An 18,165-nucleotide genomic window follows, 5' to 3' on the forward strand; every position below is an offset into this window, starting at 1 on the left:
TATATATGTGTATGTATGCCTATATGCGTGTGTACATATGTATATTACTACATTTATTCATGTATTGTAAAAACTTCCTGTACTTTCACATCTACCACTTTTTGGTAAATTATTATAAAGTAAAATAATTATTCTTAGGCACCACACTGAACTAACAACCACATTGTCTGGTATACAATGTCCTCTGTTTTAAAGATACTGTATCGCCTACTGTGTCTATTTTATCTGAGTACAGAGAGCAGATCAGTAGTTTAATAGACAGGATGGAGACTTTTGTCACAGAGAAAAGTTGAAACTTTTAAGAAGAAACAGAGAGACTGACTCTTTAAACTAGGTCAGGAAGCAAAGACGTCCGCCATGTTTGCCACTGTTATGTCCTCTATTGCAGACACCAGAGAGAGCAAGGTGCTCATTTTTAGGGAACTTCCATTTGCACTTTTGTGGGCACCACCAAAAGTAATCACCAAAGTAATAAATACATCATGATAAGTAATGCTAAATTGCTACAAGCTTTATGAAGATGATTTGGGCAGACATGTTGAGAGAGGAATAAAGGAGGAAGTGACCATTGGAAGGAAGACCAGTGTGTTTATTTTGTAATCCAAGCATGGGGCCTGTAATAGGATGAAGCAGGGGAGATGGGAAAAAAAGACAAAGCTTTAAATTCTGAAGGAAGACATCACAGGACATGGCAACAAAACATTGTGCAAGAAATCTCCTCTTAGAATGTGTAGAGGAAATGGGGAAAACAGCAAGACCTCTTTGTTTATGAATCATTTATCGATAAAACACATTTAGCTCCAACTTTATATTTGTGCTAAATACTAAAGATACAAAAAAAAATTCAGATTCAGGATTCTGCACTTTAGTAAGGGAGATGTACCCATAAAATATGCTAAGAAAAGGTAAAAATAAATGCCAGACAGATGGATAAAAATCTAGGTTTCGATAGAGATAAAAGTAGAAATAGATGGATAGATAGATGGATGATATAGATAAATAGTGACAGCAAGAGAGAGAGAGAGAGAGAGAGAGAGAGAGAGAAATACACATATAAACAAGGTGGCCTGGTAACCAAAGGAGGAAATGACTGATTCTATAACAAGAACCCAGGCTAGGAGTCATGTTAGCTATGACGAAACACTGAGTCTTAGGACTCTTGAGGAAACCTCTTGAGGAAAGAGGTTTCTGTGGAGGAAAGGAAAGAGGGAAGCAGAGGGGAAGAAAATGACAGGATAGGAAAGAAAGAAGGAATGGAGCCGCGGTGGTGATTTGGAGGATTCAGGCAGGAAGCGCCACCTGCAAATGCAGCCCTACCTTCACAGCCCCTCTTGTCAGGTCCCAGCTCGTAGCCGGGCTCACACACACACTGGTAACTGCCCAGTGTGTTCAGGCATCGCTGTTCACAGCCCCCACGGTCAGGTTTGGCGCACTCGTCTTCCTCTGCAAAGATGGCGAGAGTTAGAGAACAAGAGACACAGTATTTGGTTTTACATAGTAAGGTGTAAAATTTTCTGAAAATGTGACACTTAATAACTGAATAAAACAGGGACAATTGATTTCTTCAACAAAGGGGAAGGGGCAATTTGTAAGTCCTTGACAGCTGGTATACCAGAATTCATGTCACTACAATCTAATTAGTGTATAAGAACCAAGGGAGGGACTGGAACCTTCTATCAGTGCCAACTGAAGATCACCTTATCTCAGACAAGTATGTGGGTTTTTTCTGATTGTTAAGGGCTAAAAGAATTCTTACAATGTATAAAATAGAAAGGCTTACTGAAAAAATATAGCTTCACCTGTTGATTTCATAGTATAGTTTGCTAGATATCCTAAGAAATGCTTTTAAAGAAATGCCATTAACTGCAAAAATGTAGTGCACAAAAAAAGTTACAATACAACCTTAGATTTAAAAAAAAAAAAGCCATGAAGAAACAGCTTATGGTAAATGTAAATTAAAAAGAAAGAAAATTCAGAAACCTACTGGACCTCTTCAGGGGCGCCTGGGTGGCTCAGTTGGTTAAGCGTCCGACTTTGGCTTAGGTCATGATCTTACGGTTTGTGAGTTCAAGCCCCACGTCGGGCTCTGTGCTGACAGCTCAGAGCTTGGAGCCTGCTTCAGATTCTGTGTCTCTGTTTCTCTTTCTTTGCCCTTCCCCAGCTCATGCTACGTCTCTCTCTCTCTCTCTCTCTCTCTCTCTCTCTCTCTCTCTCTCTCTCAAAAATAAATAAACATTAAAAAAAAAATAAAAGAAACTACTGGACCTCATTAAATGTAAAGCTTTCAGCACTTTCTATATAGACATACTGATCCAGGAAATATTAAAATTCCGTATTTTGTAAATACATATGCTATTTTAATTACACATGGAAATATAAATATATATATGAAATAAATACATATAAAAATATACACTATTTAAAACAGCATAGATGATAAGATATTCCATAATCTCAACCTTCAGAAATAACCTAGTGTGAGTTAAGAAAATAGCAAACAGTATTCTCAGCAGAAACTCTGCGTTGGCCAAAGTCCAAGCATTTTTGGTAACCAAATATATAAACATAACAGGAGAGAATCTTGATAGAATTTTTCTTCTACTGTAAAATCCTACATATAGAGAAGAACTAAAGCATGTAAACGTACATTTTAATAAACACTTTTAATACATCTAGTGAAAGCGCCAATGTTTTATGCCTTTCATATCATATGGTGAATAGCGAAGTAATGCTCAGGGAAAATCCATTATAATGTTCTTTAAATAATCAAATGTTAAAATGTTTGGTTATTAATCACACTAAATTTTGACATACACAACTAAATCCATCATTTATTATATAAAAATCAGTGTAGAGAAAGTTTTGTTTCTCTCCCCATAAAAGAGTTTTTACAATGACACACTTAAGGTTAAGTGCCTATGAATTTTCCAAATGCAAATTTGACACTATGTGCACTAAAATGACTTTCTTTTTACCTAAGTAATACACCCCAAATATGAGACATGAAAATACACTAAAATTTGGTTATGTGAGTAAATATTAAAGCTGATCAATAATAATTCTTTGTCAAAAAGGCATTTTCGGTATCAGAATATCCTACGAAGAAGGCCATACATTATTTTCAACGTGGTGGGATGTTGTTATCTATAGGATGGTTTAGAAATGCTGTCACTTGGAAATCAATTGATGAGTGATGTATCAGTTAACTTTCTTCTGATCATGAATCCCATGTTCATTATATTGCAAATGTTTTCTCCCTGTCTGCGTTCCCTTTCTGGATTTTGCCATCTTGACTGTTTCATAAAAAGCAGATGACAGAATATCCTAATGAGGCTCCCAGCCTGTTCTAGAAAGTTCCTGATTCCAGTATTATACCGGTAACCTTCTACTATCAAAAGTCATCCAAATATCTTTCCCAACAGTGCATTCAGTATAACTTTCCTCTCTTAACTCGAAGTTAAAGATCACATTTATTCCTCACAAAGGAAATATCACACTTTAAATCACTTCAAATTACCTTTAAAAAAATTGGCAGCAAACCCAGCCTTGTTCACAGTTCCGTCAGAAACGAATTTCATCCACAAGGTGTTGGAGGTAGATCTGATATCTTCAGGTTTATCATAACCACAGAAACGCCCTATCAAAGGGCTATTTTCACTGTTTCCATCTCGAACTTCTAGGTAGTCATAGGCACAGTTGTCATGTCTTTCAATCTGCAATAACAAAAATATGCAAAGATATACATATTTTGAACTTTTTAAATGTTTATTTATTTATCTTGAGAGAGAGAGTGTGTGTGTGTGTGTGCATGAGTGGGGAAAGGGGCAGAGAGAGGGGAAACAGAATCCCAAGCAGGCTCCTTGCTGTCAGCAAGAGCTGGAATCAAGAGCCAGATGCTTAACTGACTGAGCCACCTGGGCGACCCTGTGAAGATATATCTAATTAGCAGATAAAATAATTTCTATACAAAGACTATTATATATGCTCAGTGCCATAGTGCTGACATAGTCACATAACAAATTACTTACAGAGCTTTTCTTGTGAGTGTGCATGACAATATCACAACACCACCACCCATGAATAAAGGGCATAGTTTTCTGGTACACAGGAAGAGGTAAAAAAAAAAAAATCTATGGAAGAGTGCATCAGAATCAACAAATGCTAACTGCTTCATAAAAGAAAACAAAAATACAAGTAGTACAAATCAAAAGAAAATACAGACTGAAAGTTATTAAAAATCTGGGCCAAATATGGTATAAGCAATGTATAATTTGTCCTGAAACATAAAATCGCTGGTAGTTTATCAACAAAACTGTTATTTTATTCACAGAGAAGCTTGATTCAAATTCTGTTGATCAATATTGCACTGTTTAAGTTCATAAATCTCTTTTTAAAGAAAAATCTGATAATATAAAATTACATTCTTTCTTGTCCATGAAATTCTTTACCCATAATTAGCACAGCTATAGAAAGACTGCTATATAGTAGAACGATACACTAGTATATTACTAGTGTATGTAGAATCAGCACTGGCTAGCCCTTTTTTTTTTTTTCAACGTTTATTTATTTTTGGGACAGAGAGAGACAGAGCATGAACGGGGGAGGGGCAGAGAGAGGGAGAGACACAGAATCGGAAACAGGCTCCAGGCTCCGAGCCATCAGCCCAGAGCCTGACGCGGGGCTCGAACTCACGGACCGCGAGATCGTGACCTGGCTGAAGTCGGACGCTTAACCGACTGCGCCACCCAGGCGCCCCGAGGCTAGCCCTTTTTCAAGGTAACATGGCTGTTCGGGTGAGCCTTTTTACCCCTACACACTCCTCTTAACCCCTATAATCTACAGGAACTCAATCTCTTTCTTCAAACAACTAAATGCAAATAAAAGCTCAGACCTTTGGCCTATAAAGCTTTATGAAGAATTGCATGTTCATGGACCTATGTTTTGGTCCCCAAACTTCTAAAAACAACAAACCAAAATTTACAAATTCACTCTCAAATTATAAGACAATTTCTAAATAAAATCCTTATTCTTTTCATAGAAAATGGGTATTAGCCCTGAAGTCTTAGTAAGTCAACTACTGATTAGATATTTAAAGCTAGAAAGCACAGACGTCCATAATTAATAAACCATGCAAAGTATCACATCTTGTCAACTATTTTTCGACATACAATTCACTACTTATTGGAATTCTGTTACACGATGCAAGTCAGGAAATACATTCATTCCATGGAATCACAACCTGAATGGATGAAACTGCTGGTAAAGTTGGTTGAAGAATCTATTTCATCACTTGTTGATTTGTCAATACGTTAAAAATGACAGACTTCAAATAAGAAAGCATACGAACAAATAGAAGAAACAGACTTTGAAACACAGATTAGGTCAGAACTAATCACCACATTTGCTGCTTTCCTTTTGCCATTCACAAATCAGGATTCGTTCACTCCTCCAACAAATATTCAGTGGTTATTCTATTTTAGGCACTCTTCTCACTGCTTGCTATGCAATCTTTTTTTTTTCTTTCCAAGATTTTATTTAACTTTAAGTTAGTTAACATATACTGCGGTACTGGTTTCAGGAGAAGAACCCAGTGATTCATCACTTATATATGTAACACCCAGGTCTCATCCCAACAAGTGCCTTCCTTAATACCCATCACCCATTTAGGCCTCCCCCATACACCTCCCTCCAGCAACTTTCAGTTGGTTCTCTACAGTTGAGTCTTTTATGGTTTGCCTCCCTCTCTGTTTTTGCCTTATTTTATTTTTCCTTCCCTTCCCTAATGTTCATCTGTTTTGTTTCTTACATTTCACATATGAGGGAAATCATATGGTATTTGTCTTTCTCTGACTTATTTTGCTTAGTATAGTATACTCTAGTTCCATCCACATCATTGCAAATGGCAAGACTGTATTCTTTTGTATGGCTGAGTAATATTCTAGTGTGTGTGTGTGTGTGTGTGTGTGTGTGTGTGTGTGTATACCAATATATATATACATATATATATACCTACATATATATAAACGTATATATATATACAAGTGTGTGTGTATATATACATATATGTGTGTGTGTGTGTGTGTGTGTGTATACCACATCTTTAGCCATTCACAGTTGATGGACATTTGGGTTCTTTTCATAATTTACCTATTGTTAGTAGTGTTGCTATAAACATTGGGGCGGGTGTGCCTCTTCAAATCAGTATTTTTGTATCTTTTGGATAAATACCTAGTAATGTAATTGCTGAGTCGCAGGGTAGTTCTATTTTTAAGTTTCTGAGGAACCTCCACACTGTTCTCCAGAGTGGCTGCACCAGCTTGCATTTCTACCAACAGCGTAAGGGGGTTCCCCTCTAATGCATCTTCGCCAACATCTGTTGTTTCCCGTGTTGTTAATTTTAGCCATTCTGACAGGTCTGAGGTGGTCTCATTGTGGTTCTGACTTATATTTCTCTGATGATGAGTGATGTTGAACATTTTTCCATGTGTCTCTTAGCCATTTGCATGTCTTGCAAAGAATCGGTACCATTTATAATTGCACTAAAAACGAAAAGACACCTAGAAATAAACCTAACCAAAGAGGTAAAAGATCTGTATTCCGAAAACTATAGAACACTCATGAAAGAAATTGAAGAAGACACAAAGAAATGGAAAAATATTCCATGCTCATGGACTGGAAGAACAAATTATGTTAAAATGTCTATGCTACCCCAAGTAATCTACACATTCAATGTAATCCCTATCAAAACAACACCAGCATTCTTCACAGAGCTAGAACAAAGAATTCTAAAATTTGTATGGAACCAGAAAAGACCCCGAATAGCCAAAGCAATCCTGAGAAAGAGAAACAAAGCTGGAGGCATCACAATTCCAGACTTCAAGCTGTATTACAAAGCCTGTATACAGTATAGTACTGTACAAAAACAGACACATAAATCAATGGAACCAAAGAGAGGAGCCAAAAATGAACCCATAACTATATGGTATGCATCCTTCAGCAAAATGACAAAGAGCCTTACCCTCCTGGACCTTACACATTACTGGTGGGTAGAGAGCAAAGGGATAACAAACAGGATAAATAATTAAATCATAAAATATTAGTGACTAATAAATTCTATGGAAAAATATTCAGTGAAACAAGAAGTGTGAGAAGTAGCATATGCAGGGGAGGGCAGAGGGAGAGGAAGAGGGGGAGAATCTTAAGCAGGCTCCATACCCAGAGCGGAACCCAATGAGGGGGCTCGATGCTGATGCAGGAGGACTCAATCTCACATTGTGAGATCATGGCCTGCACCAAAATCAAGAGTCAGATGCTTAACCAAGTGAGCCACCCAGGTGCCCCTACTCCTTTCAAAATCAGAGTTCTCTATAAATATGAGAACATTTCCAGATGCCTAAGGCTTTTTCTTCAGTCAAAGGGACACATAAATAAATATCCCCAACTCTCCAAGTGTAGAGTCGGTATCGATAAAAGAATAAATAACAACACGGAACTAGTGACTAACTGTAGGGAAAAGAACCAAAGGTGTCAGAAAGCCAACCTCTCCTCACCTGCTTGAGCAGCACAGAAAGAACTGCTCCTGACCCACGAATCATTTTGGAAGAGAAGAAAAAGAATGAATTAGAAGAAGAAAAGAAGTGAGAACACACAACAAAGAAAGGCGCTGCTTTTCAAAAGTCAATTAAGAAAAACAAAATTGCTTCATATCATAAGCCATACTGAGTAAAAATAAGAAGGTTAATTAGACTTGGTTTTCAATCACTACTTTGAGTAGATAACTGCTTTTCAAAATTACTATTTTAACAAGGAAGAAAACAAGATAGGCACTACTGAAAAAGAAGCCAAAACATTTGTACTTCTTCAGTGATTCAAAAGAAATAGGATAATGGATATTTCCCTGCACATAAAACTTACTCTGTCCTTGCAACAGATATATAACAGATCCTTCTAAATTTTAATTTAAAGTACCTGCATATTCAGGTTACTTAGTCAACAAGTAGAGGTTTAAATATTTTATACGATACACAAAGTGCAAACACTTCATGGGTGAAATGCATCAAAATGGCCGATTTTAGGATTAATTCTACTTGTGTCTATTTATGAATTACGTATTACTTATTAAATATCACGCACTTGGTGTTAAGGCTAACAAAACAGAAACATATACTGTATTCTTACAGAGTAAACGCCACAGCTGTTCAACTGCTTACAAAATAAAAGTTGCCTTATATATATGATATTTATGATATTATCCCTGTATAACAACACTTCTAAATATCTTATCAATGATCTCAATGCTCTTTGTTTACATATTTTTCCAGTTTAACTGCCTCAATCCTGATTGCAATGTGAGCATAATGACTCTGCTCTATTGGTGTTAATTATAATTATGCCTCTTCAACTACATCTACACAACAGTAATGAGGGTGAGCACAAATGAAAGTTTGAGTTCTCTTATTTATGTCACTTGTGTAACATTTTCTCCAGCTATATCAATTACTTCATAAATACACAGAACAGACAGACAGAAATAAATATGATTGAAACTAAAGGGTTGATAAGTGTTATGTCAGTAAGCTCCACGAGGAAAAAGAACACCAAAGTCAAAGATTTATAAAAACAGAAAAAAAGAGGGGCGCCTGGATGGCTCAGTTGGTTAAGCGACTGACTTCGGCTCAGGTTATGATCTCACAGTTCGTGGGTTTGAGCCCCTTGTCGGGCAGTGCTGACAGCTCAGAGCCTGGGGCCTGCTTCGGATTCTTTGTCTCCCTCTCTCTCAGCCCCTTCCCTGCTCACACTCTGTCTCCCTCTCTTTCAAAAATAAATAAATGTTAAAAAAGAAAAGAAAAGGAAAAGTAGTTTCTTCTTGAATTACATCACAGACACAGTTCATATCTGGAACCTGAATGCAATGTCATGCACAATTACACATATAATAAATGTGGTTTGATAATGATGATGCTGATTTATTACAGACTTTAAGATAATCAGAGCATAAACCATATTCCAATGGGGCAAGGTTATCATAATGTAAACAGACCTAATATGTACACATAGGATACAACGAATGTGACAGTAAGCTCTGAACAGTTTTTGGAAAACTGTGTTTAAATGATATTGGAAGTAGATCCAAACACACACAAAAGGAAGAATGACTACCAAGACCAGCCAGAAGGGGTTAATGTTACGTTTCATTACTACGTGGGCGCTCATGCCTGTCCTGGCATGTTAGAGAGGAAGCATATAAAAGCCGAGTGACGTTTATTTAGCAAGAACCCAAATCAATTAAATGTAACCTACAGTAGTCAGCCTCTCATTCCAAAACTGCAAACTCACGCAGAGCTTTGTGCTCAGTGCATGTGAGTGAGCTCTGACACTGAAGGAAAAGCCAGCCTCAAAAGAAGGGATCGTGCCCAGGCTTAGGACCCATTTGCACACTTCTCCTTCATTTTATAATCAACTTTCCAAATAAATATTGCAAGAACATCTACCTAGTTATTTGTAAAAATCTCTGAAAACTCCAAAACTTCCCGATAATAGTTTCAATAAAAGCTCTCCCATGTCCCTGAAAAAGTGAAAATGGATTGAAAAATTCTCTGCTTGATTCAACAATCCCATTTCTGGGTATATACCTAAAAAAAACTGAAAGCAGGGTCTCAAAGAGATGTTTACACATTCATGGTTATACCAGCATTATTCACAATAATCAAAGGTCATAATAATCCAGATGTCCATCAACGGATGAATGAATGCACAAAATGTCAAATATATATACAATGGAATGTTATTTAGCCTTACAAAGGCATGAAATCGTTTCATGTGCTGCAACAGGGATGAACTTTGACACTGGGTGAAATAAGCCAGTCACAAAAAGGCAAGAAGTGAATGAGTCCACTTACATGAGGTACCTAGAGTAGTCAAATTCATAGTGACAGAAAGTAGGAAAGTTGTTGCCAAAAGTCGGGGGGGGAGGAGAGAAAGGGGGTTGTTTTCTGAGCACAGAGTTTCTGTTTTGCAAGGTGAAAAGAGTTTTGGAGACTGGTTGTACAACAATATGAATGTACTTAACACTAATGAACTGCACACTTTAAAAATGGTTAAGGTAGGACCACCTGGGTGGCTCAGTCAGTTAAGTGTCCAACTCTTGGTTTCGGCTTCGGTCATTATCTCATGGTTCGTGAGTTCAAGCTCTGTGCTGACAGTGTGGAGCCTGCTTGGGGTTCTCTCTGTCTCTCTCTCTGACCCTCCCCTGCTAACTCTCTCTCTCTCTCTCTCTCTCTCTCTCTCTCTCTCTCAAAATAAATAAATAAACTTAAAAAAATGGTTAAGATAGTAAATTTTATGTTATATTTATTTTACCATACTAAGGAAAACAAGTCTCTCCTATGACTGTTAGACTGTAGTTCTAAAACATAATTAATGTAATCCACTACATAAGTGATTAAACTTTTAAAAATAATATAATTTAAAATCTTATACACAGGGAATGATGCTAAAGTCATTACTTTTTGCTTTGCAGGAAAAAATTTTTAAGAAAAATATGACTAAAAAACAATGTAGATTAGCATTTACCGTTAAAAATAAACTAATTCAGGAGAAGTTCATTGTCTGTGTGGATTCCCCATAAGTACACTACTAAATTTGATTTTCTTTTGTTAAAAACATAAAAATAAAAATGAATTAATTTTAATAATGGGAAAAAAATCCAGTAAAGTTTGAGACATAATGCTATCAACAAAATGAATTTTGAATAAAAGAAAAGACAGGCTTAACAATAGATCATTATTTTGCTACTATAATATTTCATATTTCACTATTTAATATTATTTTACTATTACTATTAAATATTTAATATTAATACTAGATCATCACAGGTCAAAAACAGAGAAAATATATATATGTCCAACCATGTGAAAATGAAAATCATGACTCTGCATTAGTTCTATTTTCATGTGACTTGGGTTTTTTAATGCTGCCACTTGGATTTTTTTTTCTTTCATTACACAAGTATTTTAACTCTTTAATTTAATAAATATTTACTGAAAACCTACTATTGCCTGGAAATATACACTTGACAGTGGATAAATGGTGGAGAATAAAACAGACATGTCTCTGAATGACAAACACGTGTTGATTAAACAACACAAGTGCACAAATGAAGATAGTCATAAAGGGAAAGAATTAATACTATGAGAGAATATAGATGCCTCTCTCTGCTACCAGGATGTGGGCTCAAGAGTGCACAGGCTGTGGAACTGATTTCAGTCATAGTGCTACCAATTATGAATTGTGTGACTTTGAGCAGGTTATTGGAAATGAACACAAGCTAATCTTTCAGAGTAGAACTAAAGCCTCAACCATAAATCTGAAGAGCTACTTAATTCTCTTTGAAGTCATTAATCAAGATATATTCTTAGCCAAATAGTACAATGTGAACAGAAAAATGTTAACTAATTAAGATCTCTTTGTCTTGGCTTCCTAGGTCATTTAAAAGACTACTTAACTTAACCAATATAAATTATTTAGAAGAATGAAAGGATTACTTTTAGTTGGGCAAGCCACAAAGTATCAAGATAAGAACTTTTGTGTATAGTTTACAGCTTGCAGTAGTGATGGGTAAGACTATTAAACATTTGCGATTTTCATAAGGGAAGTATAACCAAATCAGCGTGTCTTGAAAGGTTGACAAGTACCTCAAACTTAATCCTACTTAAATTAATGATGTGGGATTTCAATGTAAACATAAGTAAGCTCTGGGTTTATTTCACTTCTTTTCTGCTTTATTGACGTTTCTTTGAAGTTGTTACTATAAACATTTCCAGTCTCCCAAACTTTTTCTCTTCTGTATTTCTGCACACTGAAAGTGCTCCAGTTAAATAGCAGTATAGAGATTTCTTTGCAAATAACTCCAAAATGATGTCCGACATGATAAACAGTCATGTACAAACCCACTTCCGTATCGCCCTTACGAAGCAATGCACCAGTAACTACTAGAGAGGAAAAAGCTTCCCAAATATAATTACAGAAGTATCAGGACTCTATTGGCCTCCAGATAGTATCCTTTCTTGCTCAAAGATAACTGAAATTCATTAATAAAACACTTGTTCATATTTTCGTTCTGTACCTACATTAAAATCTAAGTAGCATTAGGAGAGGTAAAATCATGACATAAATTCATAGAAAGGTATAAATAATAGATAACTAGTAAGTTCTTTACTGTAGACTTCAACAAAATGATGGGCAAATTTATCTTAAAGGCCCTTTTACCTGAAAGGGGAGAGTGTACCATAGAGAATAAAACAGTTATATAAATAGAAACAGTTTTTGAAAAAAGGCAAAGACTGATAAAAAACTGTTTTGTCAGATAAAACCACAAAACACTATGAAGTGGTGAGGGCTGTTTTTTTTTTTTAGTTATACATTCAATATAAAATGTATAAGCTGAAGATTGAAAATATATTACATAAATAAAAATAAATTGACATGAACAGATACAAATTAACTAAATGAAACAAATCACCTAATAACCACCAGAACAAATTAAAAACATAACCAGTTGATTCTCAGTTTTCATGGTAGTTAGTTATATAAAGTTGCTAAAAACACTGAATTAGTGAAAACTGATTTATTGTTCCTGGAAAACTACAAAATTAGGTTCTTGTGAGCTTCTAGTCACAAAATTTTTGTCAACCAATCAATACACAGCCTTGTTTTATGTGTGTTTCTGGTGAAAGACACCTTAATATATTGCCAATTCATGAATACAACTCACAGGCAACTGCATTATAACGCATGCCTGAACAATGTTTATATAACACATACATTTCTCCATAAGGCACATCATAGCTGGGAATGTGCATGTCAGATGACTCAAATATTTTGCAACTCTGTGCATGTCCATGAGTGACCCAGAAAGAACCATGAGTATTAATTTGGGGGTTACAAATTAACTTTAGTTAGTAGGAAAATTTGAAAATATAGAATCTGTAAAAAAATGAATATTGACTATACCTGGATTTTGATGCTGGTTTAGTACTGACTTATATGATACTAAGTTAATGGCATAAGTTCACTTGCCATATCTAAAAGATTTAGATGATATATTAGAACATCCCTAAATTCCTTGTCACTTCTCAATTTCTTAGAACCTAGGATCTAGTCTAAATTGAGCTATATGGCATATCAGGTCCACATAATCCAAATTTTTCTTATCTACCTATCTAAACTTGTTTCCCTCTATATAGAAACATTAGTATCTTTGATAAAGGAAGAATATATTAATTTCCACCCACCAATAATCATGCATTCACACACTCCCTTACCTATAATCCACCCATTCTTTCATCTCTCCCGTTATCATGTATTAATCACACATCTGGTGGTGCTGGAGATATGGTAATTGACAAGACAGATTAAGATCCCTACCCTTTGGTGATCATACTTTAGTGAGAGAGACAGTAACCATGTAAACAAACAGACCCATAACACAAATTCCAGTAGTTATAAGTCCAATGAACTGAAATAAAACAGAAGACTGGTTTATAGACAATTGTAGGCAAAAAAAAAAATATATATATATATATATATACATATATATACATATATATGTGCATATATAGAGAGAGAGAGAGAAAGAGAGAGGGAGAAAAAGAGAGAGAGAGAGAGAGAGAGAGAGAATGGTGTCTCTGTCTTCATGGCAGAAACACCAGGGGAGTCCAGGCATCACCCATGAGCCCAGAGACTCTCTCGCCTCCACGTGCAGGCTGTGTAATACGTTTCTTTGGTACTTACCTCTACGCCTTTGCATGTGCCATTTAATTTCCCAGACATATTTCCTTTTATCGTGAAAAAATCATCTTCTCTTATGTGATCATGAGATTGTGTTATATGCTCCTGATAATTTTGCATTGCTGGAAAACTTAATTCTTGAAATTATTTGACTCGTATTTGAATTTTGATATTTAGAGTTACTAAGCAAGGACTTTTTAAGTAAGTGATGATAAAGCAGAGATCCAAATGAAATGAGAGGAATAAAAGCATGGATTTAGAGGTGTTAAGAGCATCAGAGATAAGAAGACCAAAGGGGCTGGCTCAGAGAGAGTAAGAGGAACTTGGGACCAATCATGAGTTGCCTTGGGCTATGATCCTTCAGTCTGGGTTCTATTTTAGGTGTAACGGAAAACTCCTGAAAGAATTTAAGCCTAGTGTTATGACCTAACTCACACTGTAAAAGTATCACTCTGGTTGTTGTGTGGAGATCAGGATACGTGGGGCAAGAGTAGAGACGTGAGGCTCTCACTAAGCTCCAAGAGAAGGAGTAGCGGTGAGAACCGAGTAGCTGCCAGAAAGTGGGTTAAAGTGGTCATGTATGGGACATTGTTGAAGACAAAGCAAATGAAATATGCTAATCGATTGTCCTTGGGGTTTAAGGGAAATATTGGAATCAGGGGTATTCCTTGAGTAAATAGTGACATACTGAAATAGTAAATACGAAAATAGGGAAGACTGAAGAAGAGTGGGTTAGTGAGCGGCACAAGACAATCAAAGGTTTGGTTTTGGTCATTTAAAGATGAGAGACCTATCTGACATTTAAATATGTCCAGTATATTAAAGAGGAGGAAGAAATATAAGGATGGACAGAAACCTAGAAATAATAGATAAAATGTACTGTCAGCCAAACTATGACAGGACTTTTCCCCAATCCCAAATCTCAGTAACAATTTATTCACTCACTCAATCAATAAGTATTCCTTAAGCAAATACTCTGTGTCAGCTATGGTTCTAAGTGACTGAGATGTAAATCTTTCCAGTCATTACACTATCCTATTGTTGAAGAATATCACTGTAACTATATTGGCCTTAAAAAAATAAATAAATAATGACTGCAAACCAGCTAAGCCTCCTGTATCTCAGAAATTGTATCTCAGTTTTGGGGTGCATGGAATTTAGTTTTATATGCCTCCACTGAAAACACTTCTGTAATAAAATTGCATAAAACATTCAATTATATATTAAAAGAGAGCTCATCTCTTAATTATCTGCAACATCACAAAAATACAAATAAAGCAGTCTTAGGTAGATAATTTTTCACTGAACTGGCCATTTTGGTCTAAATAGGAGGTGAATCTTATGCAGTCTTAGTTTACTGTTAACAATAAGGTGGTCTATTTGAATAATTGTTGCCATATTACTGACCCATGAAAATAAGAAAATTCCAGGCACCTGGGTGCCTCAGTTGGTTAAGCGTCCAACTTCAGCTCAGGTCATGATCTCATGGTTCGTGGGTTCGAGCTCCGCATTAGCCTCTGTGCTGACAGCTCTGGAGCCTGGAGCCTGCTTTGGACTCTGTGTCTCCCTCTCTCTCTGCCCCTCCCCCACTCACACTCTCTGTCTCCCTCTCTCTCTGAAAAATAAACACTGAAATTTTTTTTTTAAATATCAAAATTCAAATACGAGTCAAATAATTTCAAGAATTAAGTTTTCCAGCAATGCAAAATTATCAGGAGCATATAATACAATCTCATGATCGCATAAGAGAAGACGAGTTTTTCACGATAAAAGGAAATATGTCTGGGAAATTAAATGGCACATACAAAGGGGTAGAGGTAAGTACCAAAGAAACGTATTACACAGCCTGCACGTGGAGGCGAGAGAGTCTCTGGGCTCATGGGTGACGCCTGGACTCCCCTGGTGTTTCTGCCACGGAGACAGAGACACCACTACACTCACTGCACTCAGTGGCAAGGATACTCTGGCAGAGGATGGGGTTCTCTTCAGCCTTCTGACTGCTTGGACAGAGAATCAGCCTTCTAATCAGTGAAGAAATAATCTCCAATTATGGCATCTAGATCTCCGACCCCTGTCTGCCCCTACTCACACCACCTCATTATTCCTTCCCACTTCACCTTGGGGTCTCAATTTCCAGGCCGACTCTTTGATATAAAATACCATGGAGTTCTTGACAAATGTCCCCATCTGCTGGCTTCGAATCTGAAATAAGTTCCGCCAGCCCCACCAAAATGACTCATCAGCCAGCTGAGTAGTTTGGAGCCCAGACTTTGCTCCAGAATCCTGACTAACCTTTGGTTTATTGTTCCCTCATCTCAGAACGCAATGTTGGTGCTGATCTCCTCCCCGATATACATTTTTGATGAAATCAAAGGCGAAAAACACTCAAATCTCTATTTCTGATAGGAAGTTTTCTGCCTAATGGTAAAAAGGTGAAGAAGGGATTTTCTCCATAACAACAACAATAAAAAACGAGGGTCTACCTTTTAACCTCTTAGTTTACAAGAGAAGTAAAAGTTCTATTATTTAATGGACTCTTCAAGCAGTCTTGGGAAGGAAGCCTGTGCATTTGTCAAAAGAAACTGTGGTCAGCACTTCAAACATTCTAATTCAAATGGCACAGTTAACGTAAACTCACTTTAATCTTCTTGAAAATGTCTGCAACAAGAGGAAAGAAGGAAAGAAAAAAAAAACACCTCTTTCACTCTTGATGTTACATTTTATAGGCAATCCTTTGCTTCTCTGCTGATTGAAAAGTGGATTCTCTGGTTCTCTGCTCATTTAATGAGGATCCCCTTAAATGGCACTGTCATTTATGGAGGATATGTTCCGTGAAGGTTGCCCAAAAGACTTTACCTCAAAGGCCTGAAAGGTCAATCCGACATAGTAGTCTTCTGACACTGTTATTTTCCACACACATTCCTTCATCGGTCTGTAGTCATCAGGATAATTAGGAGACTGAATCTGTCCCTCGTTTTTACGTATCTCACCTCCACAGATTGCTGAGGGCAAAAATAATCAAATAAATAAACCCAGAAGTGCCATTCCGTTTTCATTTTCTTCTGAGATAACATTTTAGTTCAGTGCCTGTGGCTGAGTACATAAAGACCAGGTTATAAAAATCAAAGTTGGCTGGTTGTACTGTTGTAAATATTTAGATGGCAAAAACGTAGTCAGTTAACTATAAATATTAGATAACAGCAGGGGACTATAGGATTTTTTTGGTCACTATTTATTTACATCTTTGTAAAAGACAGCATTTTTTTTTTAACTTTTAAAAACCTTTGGAGATTTTGTAAATATATTCTATGTGACAGAATATTCTATCATATTCTGTATGATTCCCTGAACTGGTTCTTACAGTCTTTTGACCTTTAGGTAAAATAGTTGATCAAGAGAGACGCTCCACAGAACTCTCTGGGCCTCTGGCAGTAGGCTAGCATCATGTGCTCAACATCTGTGGCCTCATCCAAATAACCCTCTTCACTGCCATACAGTTAATCTCTAAAACAAAATGCTTCCGTTTATTCAAAAGTTTAAGGGAAGCAGAAATTTTCTGTCTTCTAAATTACCTAAACTCGTGTGCTAGCAGAGGCAGGAGCAAGAAAGGTCTCTTCAGCCCCCAACCTGGCAAGAAAAGGGCTGCTTTTAAAGCCTGGACGCACAATGCCAGTTTATTGTTTTAGAGAAGTATAGGACAAAGCATCTAGTAAATTCTCCCTTGAATGCCGACTCTCCCACTTAGACAAAGCATGCCCTAGAAATGTGTACAATTGCTTTCTGTGCAGTTTCCTGTGACAGAGAATTTCAGCAGTATAGGGACCAACTAGACACAAATCTAGTACAAAGGAAAAATCATAATTTCTTCATGACATTTTAATACTATCATGGAAAGAAATGGAAATTTAAGAGCTCTTGTGCCATTTTCCCCTCACATACCCCTGCATACATTTATATGCTACTCTATCACTGGTATCAAAAAACAGGTTCTTCTTGCAATTTAAATGGACTGAGTAGTTTTCTTAAAATCAGTCTTGTGGATATTATAACCCAGATTTAGAAAACTTCACAATTAAAATATGGTTACAATATCATTCTAATGACATTGAGAGAAAAGACATCTCTGCTAAGAGATCTAAGGGGAAGTAATCTCTAAAACTTAATGTGACTTGCCTTCATAGACAGCTGCAAAGCCTTTTCCCACCCAGTTACTGCTGCTACGAAACTCAATCCACATTCTGCTGTCTGTAGAGGTAAGAACTTCAGGCAACTTGTCCCCACAGAATCTACCTAAAAGAAATAAAAGAATAAAGAGAGACTCCTAAATATGACTCTATATTCTAGTTGCTTTCCACTCTAGCTACAAATTATATATAT

At 36.5% G+C, this 18,165-nt stretch overlaps 1 protein-coding gene across 1 annotated transcript in view; it reads right to left on the reverse strand.

The window, feature by feature from the left end:
* The window catches only part of TLL1 (tolloid like 1), a 213,543-nt gene that overhangs the window by 41,422 nt on the left and 153,956 nt on the right, over positions 1-18,165 (reverse strand). The window contains exons 11-14 of the mRNA XM_047857627.1: positions 17,962-18,078; positions 16,645-16,790; positions 3,518-3,713; positions 1,318-1,443 (exon numbers count right to left, since the gene is read on the reverse strand). Coding sequence (XP_047713583.1) covers positions 1,318-1,443; positions 3,518-3,713; positions 16,645-16,790; positions 17,962-18,078 — 585 coding nt within the window. The remainder of the gene's footprint in view (positions 1-1,317; positions 1,444-3,517; positions 3,714-16,644; positions 16,791-17,961; positions 18,079-18,165) is intronic.

The sequence above is a fragment of the Prionailurus viverrinus genome, chromosome B1 (genome assembly GCF_022837055.1).
Source record: "Prionailurus viverrinus isolate Anna chromosome B1, UM_Priviv_1.0, whole genome shotgun sequence".
Taxonomy (NCBI): Eukaryota; Metazoa; Chordata; class Mammalia; order Carnivora; family Felidae; genus Prionailurus; species Prionailurus viverrinus.